At 36.9% G+C, this 20958-nt stretch overlaps 2 protein-coding genes across 4 annotated transcripts; one reads left to right on the top strand and one right to left on the bottom strand.

Annotated features, from left to right (window-relative positions):
• The first annotated feature begins 9206 nt into the window (after nucleotides 1-9206).
• LOC116267106 (putative pentatricopeptide repeat-containing protein At3g47840) lies at nucleotides 9207-11961 on the top strand. The gene has a single exon (XM_031648678.2). It carries the CDS (start codon nucleotides 9304-9306, stop codon nucleotides 11239-11241), a length of 1938 nt encoding a protein of 645 aa, XP_031504538.1. The 5' UTR covers nucleotides 9207-9303; the 3' UTR covers nucleotides 11242-11961.
• Nucleotides 11962-12949: 988 nt separating this feature from the next.
• On the bottom strand, nucleotides 12950-19224 carry LOC116267295 (phosphatidate cytidylyltransferase 1-like). Of its 3 annotated transcripts, none has more exons than XM_031648963.1 (13): nucleotides 19049-19224; nucleotides 18770-18915; nucleotides 17554-17682; nucleotides 16785-17038; nucleotides 16490-16641; nucleotides 15973-16114; nucleotides 14687-14843; nucleotides 14337-14384; nucleotides 14175-14258; nucleotides 13558-13686; nucleotides 13421-13477; nucleotides 13237-13320; nucleotides 12950-13140 (listed from the first exon to the last, which is right to left on the bottom strand). In XM_031648963.1, exons 3-13 carry the CDS (start codon nucleotides 17641-17643, stop codon nucleotides 13036-13038), a joined length of 1302 nt encoding a protein of 433 aa, XP_031504823.1. In that variant the 5' UTR covers nucleotides 17644-17682; nucleotides 18770-18915; nucleotides 19049-19224; the 3' UTR covers nucleotides 12950-13035. The 3 variants fall into 3 exon arrangements, with proteins under 3 accessions (XP_031504823.1, XP_031504821.1, XP_031504820.1); XM_031648961.1 differs by having other exon boundaries at nucleotides 18770-18853; XM_031648960.1 differs by lacking the exon at nucleotides 18770-18915.
• Nucleotides 19225-20958: the final 1734 nt, after the last annotated feature.

Raw genomic sequence — 20958 nt, 5'->3', positions numbered from 1 at the left:
TGTGAATTTCTGAAACGGTTCTGGTCAAACCCCATTAAAATCATCTTTAATATTTGTTTTTTTGGTTAGTGTACCAATAATTCTTTTTAAAAAGTTAATCTCTATTAGGGCGAAAATGTGATTCCCATGGCTGGGAAGGGCAATAGTAAATGCAAATGATGTAAAATTCAGATTGGGTTGTCCAACTGCATGCTAATTAAATGTCTTCACTAAATCTGTTTATATATATATATATATATATATAAGCTAGAATCCTTTAAAATATTAAGCTCCTTCTAATAAAAACCATGAAATAGACAAAGTCATCACTATACAAACGCTGGGGATGGGACAGGATGAGGCGCCATAAAGTTGGACTTGGAAGCTCAGTCCAGTAACTAATCGAGCTGCGCTCAATCATCAACTTTTTACAGCTCCAGCTCTATCGGGACTGGTCGTGTTCGGCAGTCAGTTCTAAAGAGAGAAAAAAAGAACAAAAGAAAAAACTTTTAAAAAGTGTATCAAGGGTTTTTATGAACATAAGAAAAAGAAATGTTCGTGGTTGAGAAACATACCCGGCTGCTTAGCGAGCATCTCATTGAGAAGAAGAAAGAGAACCAAAAAAAAAAAAAAAAAGGCAGAGGGGGGCGTGTGTTGAGTGGGAGCCCCTAGTATTGAACCCTCAACAGTCCCAAGCCAGCCAATTTTTGTCAGCCCATAGATTAGATAGCTTACTTAAGCCCGGCCTAGCTCCGGACTCGAGCGTTAAAATGACCAAAATGCTCTTACATTTGAAAAATGAAATGCCTTTTAAAATTGGAAAAGAAAAGAAATATATTTTTCGTAAAAAAAATAGCCAAACTATGTTACGCTCTTACTTTCTTAGCTAGCCTTTCATTTTAAGCACTTATTGGACAGCTTTCGTGAAAAAGTATATACCTTTTTAATAAAATAAAAAAGTTGAATTTTTATTTAAATTATTGACTAAAAAAGGCTGGAGAATAAACATACCCAAGTGTTTTGATACCCATTACTACCAACCACTAACTTGAAATGCTGAGGTGAAAGAAGGATGAAAATGTCAATAGCCATAATGCAAGCAACCCTTAGTGCACTTAATTAAAAAAAAAATTCAAGTTAGTCTTTGGGCCCATTTGGTAATAATAATATATTGTTACTGTCCCATGAATATAATGTACTCTGAAAACTGAAGTGGATTCATGAATTGTTCTATGAATGCACTTTATTTTTTTCTTTAAAGTGGTTCATCAGTTATTTTTATCAAACAACCTGTATGATCATCAACTCGTAACTAACCATTTGGATTTTCCATTGCATTTGATATGGGAGAAATTAAATTGTTCTTAAGCTTACCATATGCAAGGAAGGACAATCTGATGATTTTAGATGTCGGATATTGCTGGATGACTAAATTTAAAAATTTGTTATTAATAAATAGTCACTAAATTGGTGTTAGCGGCAACTTAAATATGATATAGCAACTGTTTGGAGCAGCTTTAACAATCATTTATGAACTTTTTATCTTACAAATTTTTAAATTCTAGCATCAAGCAATTAATCTGACATCCGAAGAATCGACTTTTCCATGAGAGTAACAAAACTTACCAAGTCTCCTACTAATATAGAACTCTGTTTACTTCCTAAATATACCAAATGCAGATTAGTCTTCAATTATTTACGAATTTAAATACGAACTGGACAGAAGCACAAAAAATTGGAATGACGACCATAGTCTTCCAAAGTCATAAGGAAAGACTTTATTTATTAAAAAAAAAGCGAGAGAGAGAGAGAGAAGACAGTCGACATTGTTTACTGGAGGAACCAGACAGAAAGAAGAAGATAGAGAGACAGAGAGAGATGACTTCATAGCTCCCAAAATGTATAGAAAGGGTCGCCGGCTTGTGTAAAAAGACCACATATATAAAGATTGAAAATGAAAATAACGTGAAGTTTAAATATATGATTAATCGCAAAGAAAGTAGGTGATAAATAGTAAGTATGATCGATTTTACCTTCATCACTCATGATACAACAAAGTCACAGCATCATGCGTTTAATTATTTTTTCCCTCTCTTTTCCACAAAAATGATGAACTAAAATGTGAGCTTCTATCAAAGGATTGATTAAAATCAAATGCACCATTTACCATATTCGATAATTACATATATTCAAATCACAAAATGCGAAGGAAGAAAAACGTACCATTTCAAAATCCAATTCCCACTTGAAACTAACTTTTTAGTTTCAGAGGTGAATCTGAACCCAAATCTCATTTTTAAGGTCTATTTGGTAAATGAAATAGTTTGTAACTGTGTTTTATAAATACGATCTAACGATTAAGACAAATTCATAATCTACCCAACTTTTGGGACAGATTCAATCAGTATAACTTGTTTGAATTACCAAACAAACTCTTAAGTAAACAACCAAATTAAAACTATATATATGTAATGTTGTCTCACAAAATGTATTTATAATAAATAAATAGTACTTATTTAAGTATTATTTATCCTGAGTTTAAATTCGATTCCAATGTGAATTCTTTTTTTTCATGTTTGATTTTTTTAAAGCAATTTACTCTAACTCTAGAATTTAGGGTTCGTATTTACTGAAAAATTTATACATTTTTATGAACTCCCAATTGTCATGTACACCTGCCTGGAACCTACCGCAAACGGGGTACGACAGATGGACGTGTTTGGTAGGAAGAAAGTCAGTTGGTGGAACATGTCTCCATCGTCCTGTCCTGTCGATGTCGTGGGGGAAGGAGACGATTTGGCCGCCAGCAAGGACGGGTGACGTGGAGGCGAGAGAGTGAGATATAAGGCAAGGATTGTGGTAGGCACGGGGTTGTCACGGGTCAAGAAAGTAAACGTCAATAAAGAATCTGCAATTAGGTATCACCTTTCAGAGTATTATTGGCTCTTCGTCAAGTTTGGTTGCGGCTGGTGTGTGACTGAATGTCTCTTTTCATGCATTGCACATAGTGGCGATGCATGATGCTGTCAATCGAATTAATTAAGATAGGGATTGATCATGCACCAAGACTTTATTGTCTTATGCAAATAATGCATGAAAACGCCAAACCAGATATCAGCCCATTGGTTCTCTCTCTCTCTCTCTCTCTCTCTCTCTCTATATATATATATATATATATATATATATATATATATATATATATATATATATATATATATATATATATACTTCACGAAGATAAGTATCCTTTGAAGAGGCTTCTGATATGGATGCAAATGATAATGGATAAAAAATTATTTTTAGTTGCCATGTCGGTATAATTTAAATACCTTTTTGTTGGTTTTCCAAGAAAAGATATGTATTTTTGGTAAAAGATTGTCAAATAACTGCATGAAGCAAACCTTTGCCTACCTAAATAGCATAAATATGTTACCTGAAAAAGGGTAAGAATTTAACTAGGGTGAAAGAAGAGTTCGACTCATTAAAGCTCGGCTTATGATGAGTTAAAGCCAAGTCATTTGCTTAACGAGTCGAACTTGAGTTCATGAGTCGACTCATTCAAATAATCGAGTTGAGTTCGAGCTCAACACGTAACTATCGAGTTGAGCTCTCGAACCTTAATCAAGTTGATATATTCAAACAAGTTTACGAGTTTGTCGAGCCTTAATTGAGTCGAGCTCGAGTTCAAAACGTAACGATAAATATCAATTCTATTCAAACGAGTTTGTCAAGCCTTAATCGAGTTAAACTCGAGCACAACACGTAACTGCCGAGTCGAGCTCAAACTGCTTCTGTTGAGCTATTCTCATGCTCGAGCTGAGTCGAGCTTGAGCTGACCGAACTCGGGCTCAACTCGGCTCGTGTTCACCCCTAAAAGATGGTAATGCCCAAAAGAAATGGTAACTGATGTTTCTAATTTTTCAAGCCAGTGAACATTCATCTTAGGATCTTATTTGATGGTAGTCATAAAAAGTATGATCCTTATTAAGAAAATCACAAGCGCTAGTTGATTTTTTGAAATTATTAGCAAAAAGAATGGCTTAAAAATGAAAACCGTTTATTATATATATATATATATATATATAGATATATATATATATATAAAAGCAGCTAAGACCCTCCTGTACCACTGCATCATTAATTCATAGTCCTCTTTTTAAAGAGTTCAAAATACCCTTGGGGCAAAATAAGAGAGCCAAACATAGGAAATAAATAGGGTTTTTTTTTTTTTTTTGGTATAAAACTCATGGTCTCCTCGAGGAGTATTTTAGACTTCAAAAAAGATAACTTGACTTTTATATTCCTAACTTAATCTCTATCTTCTCATCACCTTAAAATCATTAGCCTAAATTATTCCCATCAAGTCTGCACACACACACCAAATGCTGCCAGATAGTTAAAGTTTAAAAATATAATTCTAAAAAGTTATTATGTTAGCATTAATAACAGTTTTTGGTGTGAGAACAGTTGGTTGTGACTTTAACAATAATTTATTCTCCTTTTAGCGATTAACATCCAGCCTGCATTGACTATATATATATATATATATATATATATAATCCAAGATATATTGATGTGTAAATTATATTTACAACAGTAAAAAAATCATGTGGTGTACCACGTCGTCGGTTAGACCCGTCTTGGGTTCTCTAAATCAGTAAAACTCCGATATGCAGCTAAAAGCCTAAAACCGTGACAGTATTTTATTCCTGCATGCATTTTTCTGATTTATGAGAGACGTCGTCACTTAGGCTAAGAAGAGACCTGAAAATGCTGAACGCCCACCAAACCAAACGGCTCACTTTGGATGACTAAATCTATGAACCTTGTTGAACGACTCGGAATGTCCGAAGATAATTTTATATATAGACAGAGAAACTACAAAGAAAAAATCATTTTTTTGTCCGAAAATTTGATAGTATAATAGACAGAACCAATACCATTGGCTTCTAAATCTTTATAAAATCAGATCTATACATTAAGATCCTAATTTGTTAAAAACTTACAATCTTATAAGTGTTGGAAATCTGTAAATTATTGACACAATGGCTTGGAGTGTCAGAAATATCAATCTTTGTGCTGCCAAAAGTGAGTTACTGATGTGCAAGTTAAAGCGCTGCAAGAGCGACACTCAAAACACCCAAAACAAACACTGTACTGTAGGGGACAAGACGTTGGGTGAACGCTTCAGCTCTTTGTTACACGGTGGGCCTCAGTGCCAGGGGTGGAAGTAGGTGGGGTTTTCGTGGGCGTATGCCCCCACGGAACCCACTCTTTGAAACCTTAATTTAAGGTTGAAACTTGGCTGAACTTAGGTCCAGCTATATAGAATAATCCCACGAGATCCTAATCGCTGCTTTAAAATTAATTGAAAATTTGTTAACCATATATGTAGTGACCCATGAAAAAAAGAAAAAGAATTTCTGGGTCCGCGCCTGCTCTCTGCTCAAGTAAAAACTATGTGCTGTTAGATTCATAATAAGTGACCTAAAAGTGGTTAATGAATATTGGGTTGGATGACACTAAGATGATGATTATTATGTGCGTGCTTATTTCTTATCTTTTAACAAACAGTGACATATCAAATTTCGTAGTTGCATAATTAGCATGATATTTGTAGAAAATTCTTAGTTTTTTTTAAATTGGTTTTATAAGATAGTATGGAAAATTTGTTAGAAAAGTGTTTTTTGAAACATCTCAAATCCCTAGGGACGTCAATGGATCCTATTCAGATTGGATGTCAGACCAAATTCCTTCAAAAAAATTGAAAAAAAATATCATCTAATTAAGAAATCATATCAGATTCAGATTTAAAAAATGACAACTAATTGGATTCCAATTAGAATTGAGATTCGATTTTAAATAAATATCTGATCGGTTTTGGACTCAACTTCAAATAAATTCACATATCTATTATTACTACATTTTGAAAGTTTGTTCAAAAGATATCATAATGCAGTAAGGACTCGGTTGCGGATATAAAAGTTAGATTCAGATTCAATGCGAAAATTAAAGTCCATTCATATTGTGAGTCCGAAAATCATACTTACGTATAGTATGGATTTTTCTTCATTTGTATACAAATCTGACTTCAAACCTGATTAAGGAAACATTGACTCATAAATTGGATTTGGTAAAGGGTACATCCCTATCATTACTTAATAGGTGGTATGACCCTATCATGCACTTCTATCCAAACATGAGCCCACATAGTGATTAAGCCAGGCGTTCGGTCCGGCCTGACCCAACACCCGAAACCCGGGCCTAGGTTCGGCCCGACACTTAAAACCCAAGCTTGATCCCAGCCCGATTAAATTAAATATATATATATATATATATATATATATATATATATATATATATATATATATATATATATATATATAAAATATAAAATAGAACATAAATATAGTTAATCGTAATAAAATACTATAATTATAGATAAAAATTAATAAAATATATAATAAAAAATCTTATCGAGCCGAACCTGACTTAATCATGCCCATCTGGCCCGGTCCGATAACTTATTGGGCCAGTCCCGTGTATTTTTTTTGGGCCCAAGTCAGGCGGGTACCGAGTACCCATCGGGTACCTGACCCAACGCCCAGCCTTACACATATATAGACTCATATCTATATGACCATGGTGAAGGGGAGGGTTATCCCACTGCCTGGGCGACAGCCAAAACCCTCCTCTTTGCTTTTGCTCTTAAGGTCCATAACTGCAACGGTACCAAGTGGTGAGATTGTCTCATGCTTCCACTTGTATGTAAGATTCATCCCCTTAAGGGTTGTTCGGTATCAGAAACTAATCTGCCTAATCTTTGGAATATATTCATGAGATACTCATATAGTGTTCATGCTGTCAAACAGCCCCTTATGGTATAAAGAGCATAGCAGGGTTTTGAGTTGAGGACGCACCTTCAATGAGCCCCAAGCCGGCCGATTTATGCTATGCCCATCAGGCGATCAAATTCAAAAAATTTATAAAGAAATCAGAGGAACACAAAACTGGGGCAATCCAGACACTTGCAGTTTTAGCAGAAACCAAGCACATGTTCGTGTTCTGGATTGAATATCTTAGATTTTTTAACAGTAAAATTGAGTAAGATACAGACATAAGTAAATTTAATTAGTAAAAGGATGTGCGTGCAGAATGTCCTTGGCGAGGCACCAAGCCCATCTAAGCTCAGATCTGCCATGAAACTCTGGAATTTGTTTGAGGGTGAAGAGAACATGTAGAATTTATTAATCATTCACATGGTGCATGTAGAGATTGTCTTGTTTGATTTATGCATGTCGGCGTTAGCCTCTGATCAACTTCATTTTTAATCTCCATTTAAGCATTAAGTGACATTAAAAATTTCGATTTATATTTAGTATAGAGATCTCCTAGTCCTGACTAGCTGGGTGAAAGATGTGTGTGTGTGTGTGCATGCATGCACTTTTATAGAATAATTATGGAAACGCTGAAACCATTACTAATGTAAAATCTTTACCCCAGCAATTGAATGACATCCTCAAAAAATATGAAGGCTTGAAAGGTTGGCCATTGTCTTGGACTTCAAATGGAGTTTATTTCTATCTTAGATTCCACATTAAGTTGATTTGGCCAGAAATGCAGATCAGAATCATGTTCAGTTAACATACTAGACAATGATGTTTGTAAATGTAAGCTCCAAAAAAAAAAAAGGCAACATAAATAGACATGGGCATTTTGGTCATTTTACTAAAGAAAAAATATTTTTCTTCCTTTACATTTTGTTTTTTAACCTGAATTTGATGAGATTGGAGCATCTTTTCTTCGTAGAGCACATGTTCCTTCAACTTAAGGGGCTCATAGCAAACTAGCTACATTAAATAATAGACTCCCTAAAATTCCTAGAGTTAAAGAATAATAATGCATTTGCCATTTCTGGGTCTATTGGGAAAGGATATAGGTCTCCATATTTTAACGCAATATAATGAACTCATAAGAAGAAAATCACATGTCATTGTTGTAAGAGAGAGAGAGATTTTTTTTTTTTTTTGGGTGGAGGGTGTTGAGATGGAACACCCTGTCACTTAAACCATCAACCTAATATCAGATTAGGATGCCAGTTTCTCCAACTTGGATTGAATATCTGATTGAACCATTCTCCAAAAAATCAGACATGAAAAATTTTTAATATCCGATTAATAAATTGGATAGGATTCAGTTTTAAGAAATGACATTTGATCGGATTCAGACTTAAACTCAAATATACAAAAAAAATCCGATTGAATTCGGATCAAATTTAGTTTCAAATAAATATCCTATATCTAATGCTTTTACATTTTGAAAACGGGTTGAATTTGGTTCAAAATTTGGACATGGGTGTAAAAATTAGATTCAAATTCGGATATAACTTTTCTTGTTCATATGTGAATTCAAATATATGAGTGTCTAAAAAAATATATACATTAATGATATATCTGATTCAAATCGGACTTATTGCCGTCCCTATACCAACATATCTCAATGCTATCAAGCTAACAGCAACCCTATGAAACCAACAGGGGAGGTGCCCATTACACACCGCCTCCTAAGAACCAAGTGATGAAAACCTCGAAAAAAAAGTTCAAAAATTCTAAATTTTTAGAATATTTATTTTAAGTGTATAAAAAAATTAAATTTAAAATCTTAATCCATTGCCCAAATGTTTGAAAATGGATATGGACACTAAGAAAACTCTAGAATAGAAGATTTTTAGTTCATCAATTTTTTTGGGACTTTTTGAAGAACTCTTTTGTGATGTGGCAAAAAGAAATAATCAGTAAATTCGACAACAAAGTTTAAGACCTTCTATCGTTGGAAATTATCTTATATGAAAACAAAATTATAAAGACAATTTCAAGTCTAATATGAAAAGAAAAATCTTGTCTTTTCCAATAAAATTTTCTCTACCAAAAAAGCCTTTAAGCTTATAGTTCATACAAATCTTTATATGGATGCCACTCCTATTGTGTTTAATTAATTAAAGATTCATATGCTAGGAGATTTTTGTTGATTTTAGTGGACACCTTTGAATTTATTTTCACAATTCACAAATTTCAGTTTGAAGTTTTTTCCAACCTCGAAAATATTTTAACAATATAATTAAATATCTACTTGTATTTTAAGATAAGAATTCCAACGGCTGATTGAAGAGAAAAGTACTTATCAAATTAACATGTGTCATCAGAGGTCCTCTCCAAGAAGCTCATAAATAAAATGGTCGTATAAAAAAAAGAAAGAAAAAGAAACACATCATCAAAAACTAGCCATGGCAGTGAGGAGGAAAGACGCACCATTTCCTCCATAGCCATGAAATGGGCTCCAACAGGAAGCTACAGGCTCCATTTCTTTAGCTGCACGTCTGCTGGCAGCCATCGGCACCAAGTGTCTGATGAAATTCTTCAACGAAATGCAGCCATGCCCGCGCTTCGCCTCCTCCTGCCATCTTTGACGGCAGACACAAGTTTTCCGAACACCACAGCCCTTGCGTCTCTGATCCGCGCTTCCACCGGCTCTTCTTCGCGACGTGAGCACGGCGAGCAGCTGCACGCTTTCTGCATCAAGACAAGTCGCTCTTCGAACACGTTGGTTGCAAATGCCCTCATCGCCATGTACTCGAAAGCGGGCAGCATCGAAGCCGCGGAGACCATCTTCAGTAAGATGGCAGACAAGGACCGCGTCACTCTCAACACCATGGTTTCTGTTTATGAGCAGAATAATCAACATCAAGGAGCTATTGGCATTTTCTACCGGATGTGCTGTACCGAGAACAAGCTTGACGAGTTCGGCTTGTCGAGCGCATTGCGCTCGTGCGCGAGCATGCGGGCACTAGGATTAGGTCGATCAATTCACGCCCACTCGTTGAAGCTCAGCTGCCTGCCTAATCTCTGCATACAGACTGCTATTATCAAGCTGTATTGCGAATGCGGAAGCATCGAGGGCGCATTGTTGATGTTCGAGGAAATGCCTGAAAGAGATGTTATCTGCTGGAATTCAATCATTTGCGGTCTTGTCAAGAACGGCAGAGACGTAGAAGCAATACGTTTCTTCAAGGAAATGATAGCCGTCGATGATGGAGCTGATTCTTATACGTTGGCAGCACTGATTTCTTCTGCTTATTGCTTGGAAAAAGTGTCCGCCGGTGACCAGCTGCATGCTTATGCTATAAACACCGGAATCATCTCGTCACTGTCAGTGATGAACGCACTGATTACCATGTACGCTAGGTCGGGAAGACTTCATGAATCGAAGACGGTGTTCCAGACAATGCCGGGGAAGAACGTTGTCTCCTGGACGGCAATGATCTCTGGTTGCGCACAGCAGGGGCGTGAAGAAGAAGCACTGCAGCTTTTCTCTGACATGATGAGAGGTACGAGTGCTGGAGTCAGACCGAATCAGGTCACCTTTATGACAGCTTTCGATTGCTGTGGGAATTTAGCAACTTTGCTGCAGGGGAACATGCTGCTTGCTTTAGTGCTGAAACTGGGTTTTGCATCAAGAGTTGAAGTGCAGAATTCAATGCTTAGTTTTTTCTCAGAGTGCGGTCGTATGGAAGACGCAGAGACGACGTTTAAGACCATAAGGGAGCCTGACATTGTGTCCTGGAACTCTCTGATAAGTGGTTACTGTAAACAGGGTAGAGGCAGTGAAGCTCTCGCGACCTTTGAGAAAATGCAAAAGAACGGAGTGACCCCAGATTCTATTACATTCATCTCATTGTTGTCCGCATGTAGGCATGCGGGGTTACTCCACGAAGGCCTTACGTTGTTCGAGAAGATGATTTTTCATTATGGCATTGAGCCGCAGATGGAGCACTTACTCTGTACTGTTAACCTCTTGGCACGCTCTGGCCAGCTTGGTCTAGCAGATAAATTTATCAGGCAAATTGATCTCAAGCACCAAGACGTGTCCTTGTGGAGAACTCTTCTTGGTGCTTGCAGGGTTCATGGCAATGCAGAATTTGCTTCATTGGCAGCAGAAAAGGTTCTTGAAATGGAGTCCTGCAACTCCGAAGCCTTCGTTGTGCTTTCTAATATATATGCAGCAAGTGGAAGGTGGGACATGGCAGGCAATTTTAGGCGCTTGATGAAGAACATGAATGTCATCAAGCAGCCAGGATTTAGTTGGATTGAGGTTGGAAACAAGGTTCATTGTTTCGTTAGTGCAAGCCCAAGCCATCCCAAGATTAATGAAATATACGCCGCACTAATAGAGCTTAGTAGCCACATGAAGCATTGTGGAGAATGATGTATATAAGATTCCTTTTAGAACTGCAGATTGGTGAACCTGTGTTCAAACAATAAAGCTGCAATGGTTTTCTTCCGAGCAAGAAACCAGGCAGTCCTGGGTAACTTCTTGTCTTTCTGTGGAGAGAAGAGATAAGGAAGTCCCTGAACTAGCAACCAAATGATCTTCAAGGTTTGAATCGTTGATGTAAAAATCGGGCTGAATGAACCTTTTGGAATCCAATTGCAGCGGATCGAAATCCACCATTGATCCAAGCAATGGGTTCACTCTTTTTAGAAGCCACACATAAACCTGGTTAGACACCTTGTAAAATATACATACCTACATATGAGTGACCCTTCTAGTTACAACTTACATATAAATTATAGCAGATGGATTTCATATCGTCCTCAGGTCCGAGTTCCGAGGCTATCAAACACCACCATACGTTGTGTTTGGCCAAAAAGTTCTTCAGGGTGCATAGGTCCTGCTGTGAAAAATTTGTACAAGCAAAAAATCAGGATTCTCAGTTGGTGATTTACGGCGCAGACATCCAAGCTTAATTCCCAGACTTCTTATGTGAGGAATCAGTTTGAGAATAGGACAAGGCATATCGGAATAGTCCATCTAAAGGCGAGAAGTCTCATGACGGTGCAATTCGACTACCTGTGAAAAAATGCCTTAGAAATGAACCCGATAGTTTCATGGCACTCTTGAGCGTGAGAGGCCACCATGTGGAAGAAATCGTACCCACTTGTTGTTTTTCAAGCATCTTTGGCAAATAATGTTACATCTCCATGATTCTGTCTCTTTGCATTCATCTCCATTACTGAATATAACAAAAATCATTCATAATGAGAAGCTTAAAGCAGGAGGTTAACAACAACTCATTGCCCAAATCAAAAAAGGCTTGAAGGTCCTCTCATTCCCCTTTGCCTCCCGAGCCTTGCCTCCCGAGTCGTAGGCTGTTGTGGGGTATGGTACAACTGCCAATTAGAGAGTTACAATTCCACCGTACAATTCAAGGGATTATAGTACTTATGGGAATCGAACCAACAAGGTTTTTGTGTAGAATTTTGTAGATGGTTTTTTGTGTACAGTTCATTCCTTCGGAACAAAAGGTGCTGGCCTAACTTTCCGCGTAGTTGTTTCAGGATCCCAATACCAATCATGCCTTTAAGAGCACGGATGGAAGCAAACTTGTGTTATCGGTCCCCTAGTTCTTTCATTACACTTTACAGAGGCGGATCAACTGGGAATACTGGCAGATATGCCTGCTATTAGAAAAAGGAAGTTGAGTTAGATTGGTCACTGGATGCCAGCAACCTGTTTCTATCATAGTTGGCAAACTCACCTAGCTGACTGGAAAATCACCCGAGTCATGATTGGCCCGGCTCGCCCAATTCAACTGCAATGGTTTACATTTATTGCTTTTCATGTGATTTTTGTGTCCGTTCCGTTTATAGCAGAGAGGAGTCAAGATTATTCACAAGCTGCCGGTTTCCGAAAAAATTCCGTAGACAAACGTTCATGACTAAGGCGGTCGACAGATTGTAAACAAATCAATTATTAGATCATACTCGTTATTTTGCCTTTGGGGCCGCAGAGGAGAACCCGTAGGAGCTCAACGGTTAGTGTTGCACACACATTTCAGAAAAGAAAAAGACTAAAAAGCAAAACACTCCCTGTCATATCAAGCGAGAGAGAGAGATAGCGAACACAAAGAAACTTAGCTAAAGCTGCTCAACTTTTCCATATAGGCAAAAACAGAAGAAATCTTGTACAGAAACCACACATACAAAATAAGGATCTACATTACAGGGGGAAGCTGTAAGAATCATTTTGTTGGGACGCCAGCAAAATATCCCCAAGTTGCCTATATAGGTTGATTTGATCCTCGATTGAGAGGTTGCCCAAGATCTGGAGAACAGAGCAACAGTTAGCATTCTAAGACTGAAGGCACCAATTATTATAAAAAACAGTTTCCTATAATATAATCCATGATAATGCACGTACATGTTGAAGGATAGTATCAACAGTATTGCTATGAGGCACAATGAACGACTGATAATAGATGTAAGAGAACACCGCCATCACCATCTGCAGGGATTTCAAGAGAAAAATGAAATGCATTAGCTCAAAAGATAAGAGTTTGGCACTTGGCAGTAGCGTCATCAACAATTAATGACAAATGACTTACTTGACAATCCATGCGATCAGTCATGCCACCATGCCCAGGAATACTGTCACCGAAGTCCTGCAACAACAAGGTACACATAATTCATAATAGAGATGGTACTTAACATTCAATTGAAAGGACGTAGCAGAATACCTTACCTTAATCTTAAAGGCCCTTTTGAAACCACTCGCAAAGAAACCGCCAAAAGGTGCTATGCTTGATGCAAATAAGGCAAGTGCTAAAGCATGCCACTGCACAGGCAATACCATGATCTCTTTCCAAGGGAACTGCAGAAAGAGAAAAGAAACGTTACAGAGTGCTTAGCATCAGCAGCAAGAATCCTTTTAGATAAAAAGGTCGTGTATCGTCAGAGAAGAGGCAGACAATGATAGTAACTGGGGCTAACACTGTATTGAATAAGAAACTGCGAACAGGGGAACGACGAACAACAGATGCATGAAACCCACCACTATTATCCCCCAAAAAGAAGGCTAAAGGAAACTACTACTCGTGGACAACCATAATACATCAAAAGATACAAAAGGCACACATAAACCAACATTATTGGATAGAGGCAGACCAGCCTCATCATGACAGAGATATCAAACACTGCATAAGGACCACTTCATTTGATGTGATAATGAACTGACCATGAAAATATTAAACTCAGCAGGTGCAACAAGACACTACCTTCACTAGAAAATTTCAGTTGCTTCATGAATCATGAATAGAACCAGAGACAAATATAACAAACAAACAACTTTCAGTTGCTCACCCAGGAAGGCAGCATTCCAAGAGAGTAATATTTAGGCTTGAATAAAGGACCAGGATCACAATGGAGCCACCCTGTAGATAGATCCTGCAAACATTCACAATATCATTAAGAGCCCAACAAAAAGAATCTTTTAAGAAAATTTAAAAAATAATCAGTGCTTGCCTTCCTTGGACAAGTTAGCCATTGAAAACGTCCCAAAAAGTTTGCTAACTACACAGAAACATAGAGATACATTAGGATAACTAGGAATGTCTTACTGTGCCTCATCCAGATATATGTATGCCACTATCATCTTAACCATTTGTCAGTGAAGTGTCATCATATAACACTCAATTGAGCAATTCCATGTGCATGCCCAACGTGTACCAATTTTCTCTTTTGGTAACATAATCGGACAGCTGTCAACTGGAGGCCTCCAGAGATTACAAGATATTTTCTGCTACAAAGAGGGATGCATGAAGCCCAGCATTTCAAAACCAAGTTATCAGTGAAAACAAACAGGAAAAGCTCACCAAGAAGGCTGATATTATGGTTGTCACAGATGCCCCGATGAAGCCTTCCCAAGTTTTCTTTGGAGATAACTTGATCAAAGGTGTTCGGCCAAAGAAGAAGCCAAAAATATAAGCAGCAATGTCATTGATAACAATAAGAAAGGCAGGCAGAAGAAACCTGCAGAGAATGTAACTCAGGTTCAGGGCTTCACTGACATCATGCAATAATTGAAAACTGCTAACAAGCAAATATAATGCATGTTGCAGAGAAAGTAATAGATTCACAAAGAAAATGATCAAGTAAGACTCTAATCAATGCTCCAGAAGAACTTCTAAAATGCCCTCAGTTCAAATAAACACATGAATACAAAGAAAACAATTAATTGACAGTAACCCAGACCCTCAGTTCAAATAAAAACACATACATAGAAAACAATTAATTGACATTCACCCAGAAAATAAGCCCCCAAATGCAAATGCACCACCAAAATCTAGACGAATATGCCATTTGCGGTTAGGATTGTTTGGAAAAATGATCAGATGCATGTGCAATACAATGAGAATTGTCATAACACATGATACAAATTCCTACTTTCAGCATCCAGAATAAAAATGTCACGGACAGACATTGTTATCCACCTCTGGTGCTGCTTCATAGTGAATCTACCCTGGTCAAGTTCTGAAAGACTTTTCTGTTAAATAGAATAGTTAAGTTCCCAAACAGCAACAAGATATCATTTTTTTAATCGCATGCATCATAAAGAAGCAAACAGTAGGGCTTCATCAAATATTATGTTCATGCTCACAATCACCATTACCTGTTCAGTCAATCCTATGAGCTCCAAGTCAGTACATATTTGGACAAGGAATTGTGAATAAGAACTAAAAATTGCAAATGGCGATTGTCTATCCAAAATTAAAAAACTAATCCAGAAGGAATACAGTATCTGATCCAGGACAAATTTCCCTTTTTGTTCCAGGCCCCCATAAGTACAGAAGGAGAAAATTCTTCACAAAAAAAGGACTAGGAAAAGTTTTACTAGATTATCACAACTACAGAAGGAGAAATGGCTGAATAACTTCATAACTTGTGCAACACTGCAAACAGTATATAATATACAAGCATTCCACAGGAAAGAGCATCTCAATCATGGGTCCCTATAATGTAAAGAAATAAAATGACCAAGAAAGTCTAACGCAAAAAAGCTGCAACTCTAAAAGATGCTGTAGATAAAACAAACAATTCAAGTTGCTAAAGGACGTTACAAGTGGCAGAAATAGAAATACAATAGGTTGAAAACAGTTACCAGAAAATCCCTTCAAATATGTTTGCTACAATAAATGCAGATTGGGTGAACACAACAAGGAGAATCATGTGCGTCCATGCAAACTGGCCAAATTGATACTTGTACATCTTCATCTTTAGAGTAAGTATGAACCATACGAATCCTGAAAATGTTGTGGAGAGAAAATAATGAAGTTATGCAGCATTGATTAACAGGACATCCGAAAGACTGAAAAAGAATGACAGCCTCTTTATAATGAGCACCATCCATATGCATCACAAGCAGCCAGAAAAAAACACTTTACAGAAATCAAATGGTAAAGCAAATAGAAGTATAGAACAACAAATTCATTGTCTACACAGCACACACATGTTCATCATACAAATTGTTGTCATGAATATGAACGTTTGCTGATTCAAAAATTTCTGAAACATAAGTACACATTAAGAAAGAAAAACAAAGGCAGAAAATTGGAAAAAAAAGCATGAAACTTCATCTGTAAGGTAAAAAATAACTACAGAAGAGTAGAATAACCTGCCTGAGATGTACAAGAAATAGCATATAAATAGCCGATATTTGATAAAGTTGCTGACAAGCCGATATAAGAATTTATCTGAGAGTACAGTGTTCACAAGCTGCCGCTGAAGAAAATAGCCATAGACAAATATCATTGTTGTGAAAAAGAAATGCCTGAAAAAGAAACAAGAAGATACATTTTATATGCATAAATGTTCCTATTAGAGGATGAACCAGCATATGTTAACATATAAATAAATAGCAAACAAATAAACAATAGGTAATTTTAAAACCTATACAAAAGACCAAATACTCACCAATTCAGAATCCTAAATCCAGGAAGATGTCTATCTTCATGAGCCTTTCTTGCTAAGTTGAAAACTTCCCTTACCATAAAGACTTGGATGGCTATGACCATTGCCCAAATATAGAGATGTCCCATATAAATGATCAAAGCAAATGCACCGAGCATCCAGACAGTTGACCATGCACGTGTCCGCATGGACTTATACTTGTTTTGGTCGTCAACAAGCAAATGGCCACCATTTGTTTTTTCTGCCTCATGGAAGACCTGAATTCACCAGTTGATTATAAGAACAATGTTCTAACAACAATGGGTGGCACAGCTACCACTGCGACCACTAATGAGGTCAACATTAATGCATGGGGACTCACAAATGACAAAACCACCAGAAACAACAAACAAGTTTCATATGATGCTAGAGTAAATAGCACATCCAAAAATTTATGGAACTGATCGTCAACCATGTCACATAGGTGCGGGGTGTGAGTGTGATTGCAGGTGCATATTCTGCATTTTCCAAAAAACATGCGTGCAGGTGCGACTAGGACATATACACACATTATAGCCACAAACATCTTTTACGGGTTTTAAATGGCGGGCAAAAACATAAACTGTTCAATTCCAACAAAGAAATCACACATGCTCGTGAGAAATGTCAAACTGAGAATGCACTTCAGTACAGCAGAATATATCAAAGACGGCAAAATTAAGATTCTCAAACTAATATAACTATAAAGGGAGGAAAAAGCATACAAACACCATGGATGAGCACTATAGCTGACCTCACTTGAGCGCTTGCGGTGCCGTATTCGGTTGGAAGGGTACAAAGTTGAAGGACTACTTGAACCATTCTCTCGTTGTGTGGTTGACATATTCACCTTCCTGCTGTACCAAGCAACAAGCCTAGATCACTGGATAAAGAACAAACAACAGAACAGTAAGTTACAACTTACAACCAGAGAAAAAAAGTTCACTGACAGTCGCAGAAATTCAATCAGACCATCAACTAAAGTACAGATGATTCCAGGTAAATGAAGCAGACAATGAGCATAGGGTACACTCGGACAGTGACTGGCCAAACACAACAAAGTAACTTGACAAAACCTTTTTCGACTTAGATGCAGGAGGATAAATTGTACAATAGCCAGATAAATATTATTTTTTATTTAGAAATAGTTTAACTAGATTGAGAATTGTTTTTTTAGATTAAGAACTTTTTTGGTTCTTGTGAACTGTCTTGATTAGCAGTTACCGGGTTAATATTTGTCTTACTTTGCCATAATCAGTATTAGAAGTTTATCTTTCTAATATATATTTTTTCATCTATAAATAGGTTGTAATTGTATTATAAAAAATAGTACCAATTTGGTACAGTATGAGTTCCTCAGCTTTCCACTTAAATTTCTTAGCCCCATTGCTTGTTTTTCTCATTGTTTCCTGTTTTTCCGATACACTTATTGTTATTAGTGGTGCAGCTAGAAGAGATTTTCTTTGGAAGCTCAGCCACGAGTTTACATCAGACATTCTGAAAGATGTTTAACAATTGACTTTGGAGCACAGTCAGCTCCATCAACAACATAACAAAAAAAAAAAGAAAACTGCTTATTTGAAAGTAATAACTTGCTTGGAGGAACAATATCGATATGAAAATCCAGTCAGCAAATCGCTAGATGCTTGTTCGTATGTGCATCATTGTTATCTTAATATTCATAAATTCATACATATGTACGTATATACGTACGGAAAAAATACGTCAGAACTAAAAATTCGAACTAATGAAATTTATTAGACAAAAGGAAGGACAAACATGATAGTTGAATGAGAAAATACTTGGTACATCCTCAAACACAGCCATAAGCCTTCTCCAGATCAAAGGACAAAACAGTGTCGTGTCTAGCTGCTAAAACATATTATGGACTGTACAATCAACAGAAGAGAAAAAAACTCCTCTCAAATATAAAAGGGAAAACATAGAAGCCAGCAAAGAAAAGCATATACCGTGGATAGCAAACGCGAAACGAATTTGTGTAGAGAAATTACTTAAGTCCCGCACATATTCTTAATTGGAAATCTGCCACTTTCCTTCAAAATTTTCAGATACCCATTTCACATAAGCGGCCGCAAATTAGATTAATCTTATGAACCTTGTAATAAAGCAAACGCAAAAAGAGTGAAAATCAAGAACACAGATTCAAGAACCAGGGGATTGGCGTCTTGCCGAATCGAGCGTCCAATATATCCAAGAAGAAACGAAGAAAAGGTCGTCTCGATACTTACCCTGCATAAACGAGAGCTAGAAATCCCACCAACTATACTCGAAGCCATGCGATCCCCAAAAGAACGGGAATAAACAATAATTCCTTGATTCCTTCAGCAAACACAGGCGAAAAGGAATTGATCTCTCCAACTTTATAGCCTGCGATTTCTTCCCTCCCTCCCTCTCACTGTCTCCCGATTCTAGTCTTCTAGAGATCCAGATAACCAAACCGGCCTAGTGGGCTACCACCCAGCTCAGCCATGTGGCACCCTAAGGCCTCATAGTCATAGCTGGGACAACACCAGGACCCGGACCCAATACCATTCATCTCAGCTCGATTGTCAATAAAATTCAAAGCTAGAGACTGACCGGTATATAAAATTGGTATTGGATCCAGATCTGAATCTCTCTCTAGCTAACATTTTCTTTGTTACCGTATGGAGCAAATATTTGATGCCAAGTTTCGCAATCACACTAATTGTTTGTTTGAATTATTTATTAACCGCAACATGGTCGAAGCCCAAAATTTGGAGCATATATAAATATTTACATAACGGACAAAGTGTATGCAAAATTGGAGCTAATTTGCATGATTAAAAAAAAACATAAATTTTACGAATGAATATCTCATTATGTTAAATGTCTGGAACTTCCCAAAAATTGGAGAACTCTACGGGATTGCCCAAATTTTTACGGGTTACTACTAAAAAAATAGATCATTTTTAAAACTACATGATTATTGGATTTTGAAGATAAAGAATTTAAAACCAGTGCTATCATTATCAAGCAGAGGAGGAACCCAACAAAAAGAAAAAGAGGGAGGCCTATTAAAAGTTTTGCAAATGTTGTTGAGTTTACTTACATTTTTCATACATTGTAAAGGATATATATATATATATATATATATATATATATATATATATATATATATATATATATATAACTTCAAAGATAGCTTGGCCGTTCCTACCAAGTTCATTTATTGTGTACGAAAAGATGTGCAAGCAAATATATAAAAACTGCAGACATTCCGCACACGTTAGAGGAATAAAAAAAAAAAAAATCTAAATTTCGATGTACTTTCTGCTTTCATCCCTTCTGCTAACCATATAAAGTAATTTCTGCCACTACTTACGGACGACTCCAAGCTCCTTATGAAACTTAGACCACTGGGAAAAGAGACAATAGAGACTGAATAGCTACTTGTGCCATGAGGGTTCCGCTGTAAGTTGTGATGCCAAACCGCCTTCCTGAATAGGGTAAGACAGTTTTCCAACTAAGAAGATGACACTTTCACTGATCACTCGTATTGCCTCACAGAAATTGACCAGTCTTTGCTTCAATAGATTTGGTGACTTGAGGAGGTAACATGAAAGCCCTCAGCCAATATGCAATAAGTTGTTGAAGAACATATATTTCAGCAAGCAAAATCTATGAGGAAGAAAAGCCCCTTGTTCATCTTCTATAATTTTTGCAAGAATGGGTTTCACCCTATCTGCCATAAGTTCCGTGACAATCTTATAGACTGTATTACATAAGTAAATAGACCCAAAATCCTTTATATCACATGCCCTTTGGAATTTACAAACTAAAGTAATATGAGTTCTATGTACTGATCTAACAATTCTGCCACAGATAAAGTAATTTCTAACTACAACAACCACATCTATGCTTACAATGTGCCAACAAATCTTGAAGAAATCTGGTGAAAAACCATCCAGCCCTGGAGCTTTACCACTCTTCTTCATGGAGAATAAAGCATTTCCAATTTCAGCTTCATCAGGGATCGCTCTTATCTTCACTGGAAACGAATTGACCTCCCACTAAATACGGCAGGAAATCCTCATGAGTGGCCTGGTATGTAAAGAAGTCATGCAAATAAGTAGTGAACCCTCAATAATATGCTTAGGATATAGAAGTGTCTCGCAAT

The sequence above is a fragment of the Nymphaea colorata genome, chromosome 13, assembly GCF_008831285.2.
Source record: "Nymphaea colorata isolate Beijing-Zhang1983 chromosome 13, ASM883128v2, whole genome shotgun sequence".
Taxonomy (NCBI): domain Eukaryota; kingdom Viridiplantae; phylum Streptophyta; class Magnoliopsida; order Nymphaeales; family Nymphaeaceae; genus Nymphaea; species Nymphaea colorata.
The sequence above is the reverse complement of the archived record's forward strand: the minus strand, read 5'-3'. Positions and strand labels throughout refer to the sequence as shown.

Bases quoted from the DNA above. Each gene is read 5' to 3' on its own strand.
- LOC116267295 (XM_031648963.1), bottom strand. From the start codon at position 17,643: ATGTCAACCACACAACGAGAGAATGGTTCAAGTAGTCCTTCAACTTTG. The intron at 16,642-16,784 runs GTGAGTATTTGG...TTTCTTTTTCAG, and splicing joins GGATTTAGGATTCTGAATTG to GCATTTCTTTTTCACAACAA. The intron at 14,259-14,336 runs GCAAGCACTGAT...GAATGTTTGCAG, and splicing joins GGCTAACTTGTCCAAGGAAG to GATCTATCTACAGGGTGGCT.
- LOC116267106 (XM_031648678.2), top strand. From the start codon at position 9,304: ATGAAATGGGCTCCAACAGGAAGCTACAGGCTCCATTTCTTTAGCTGC.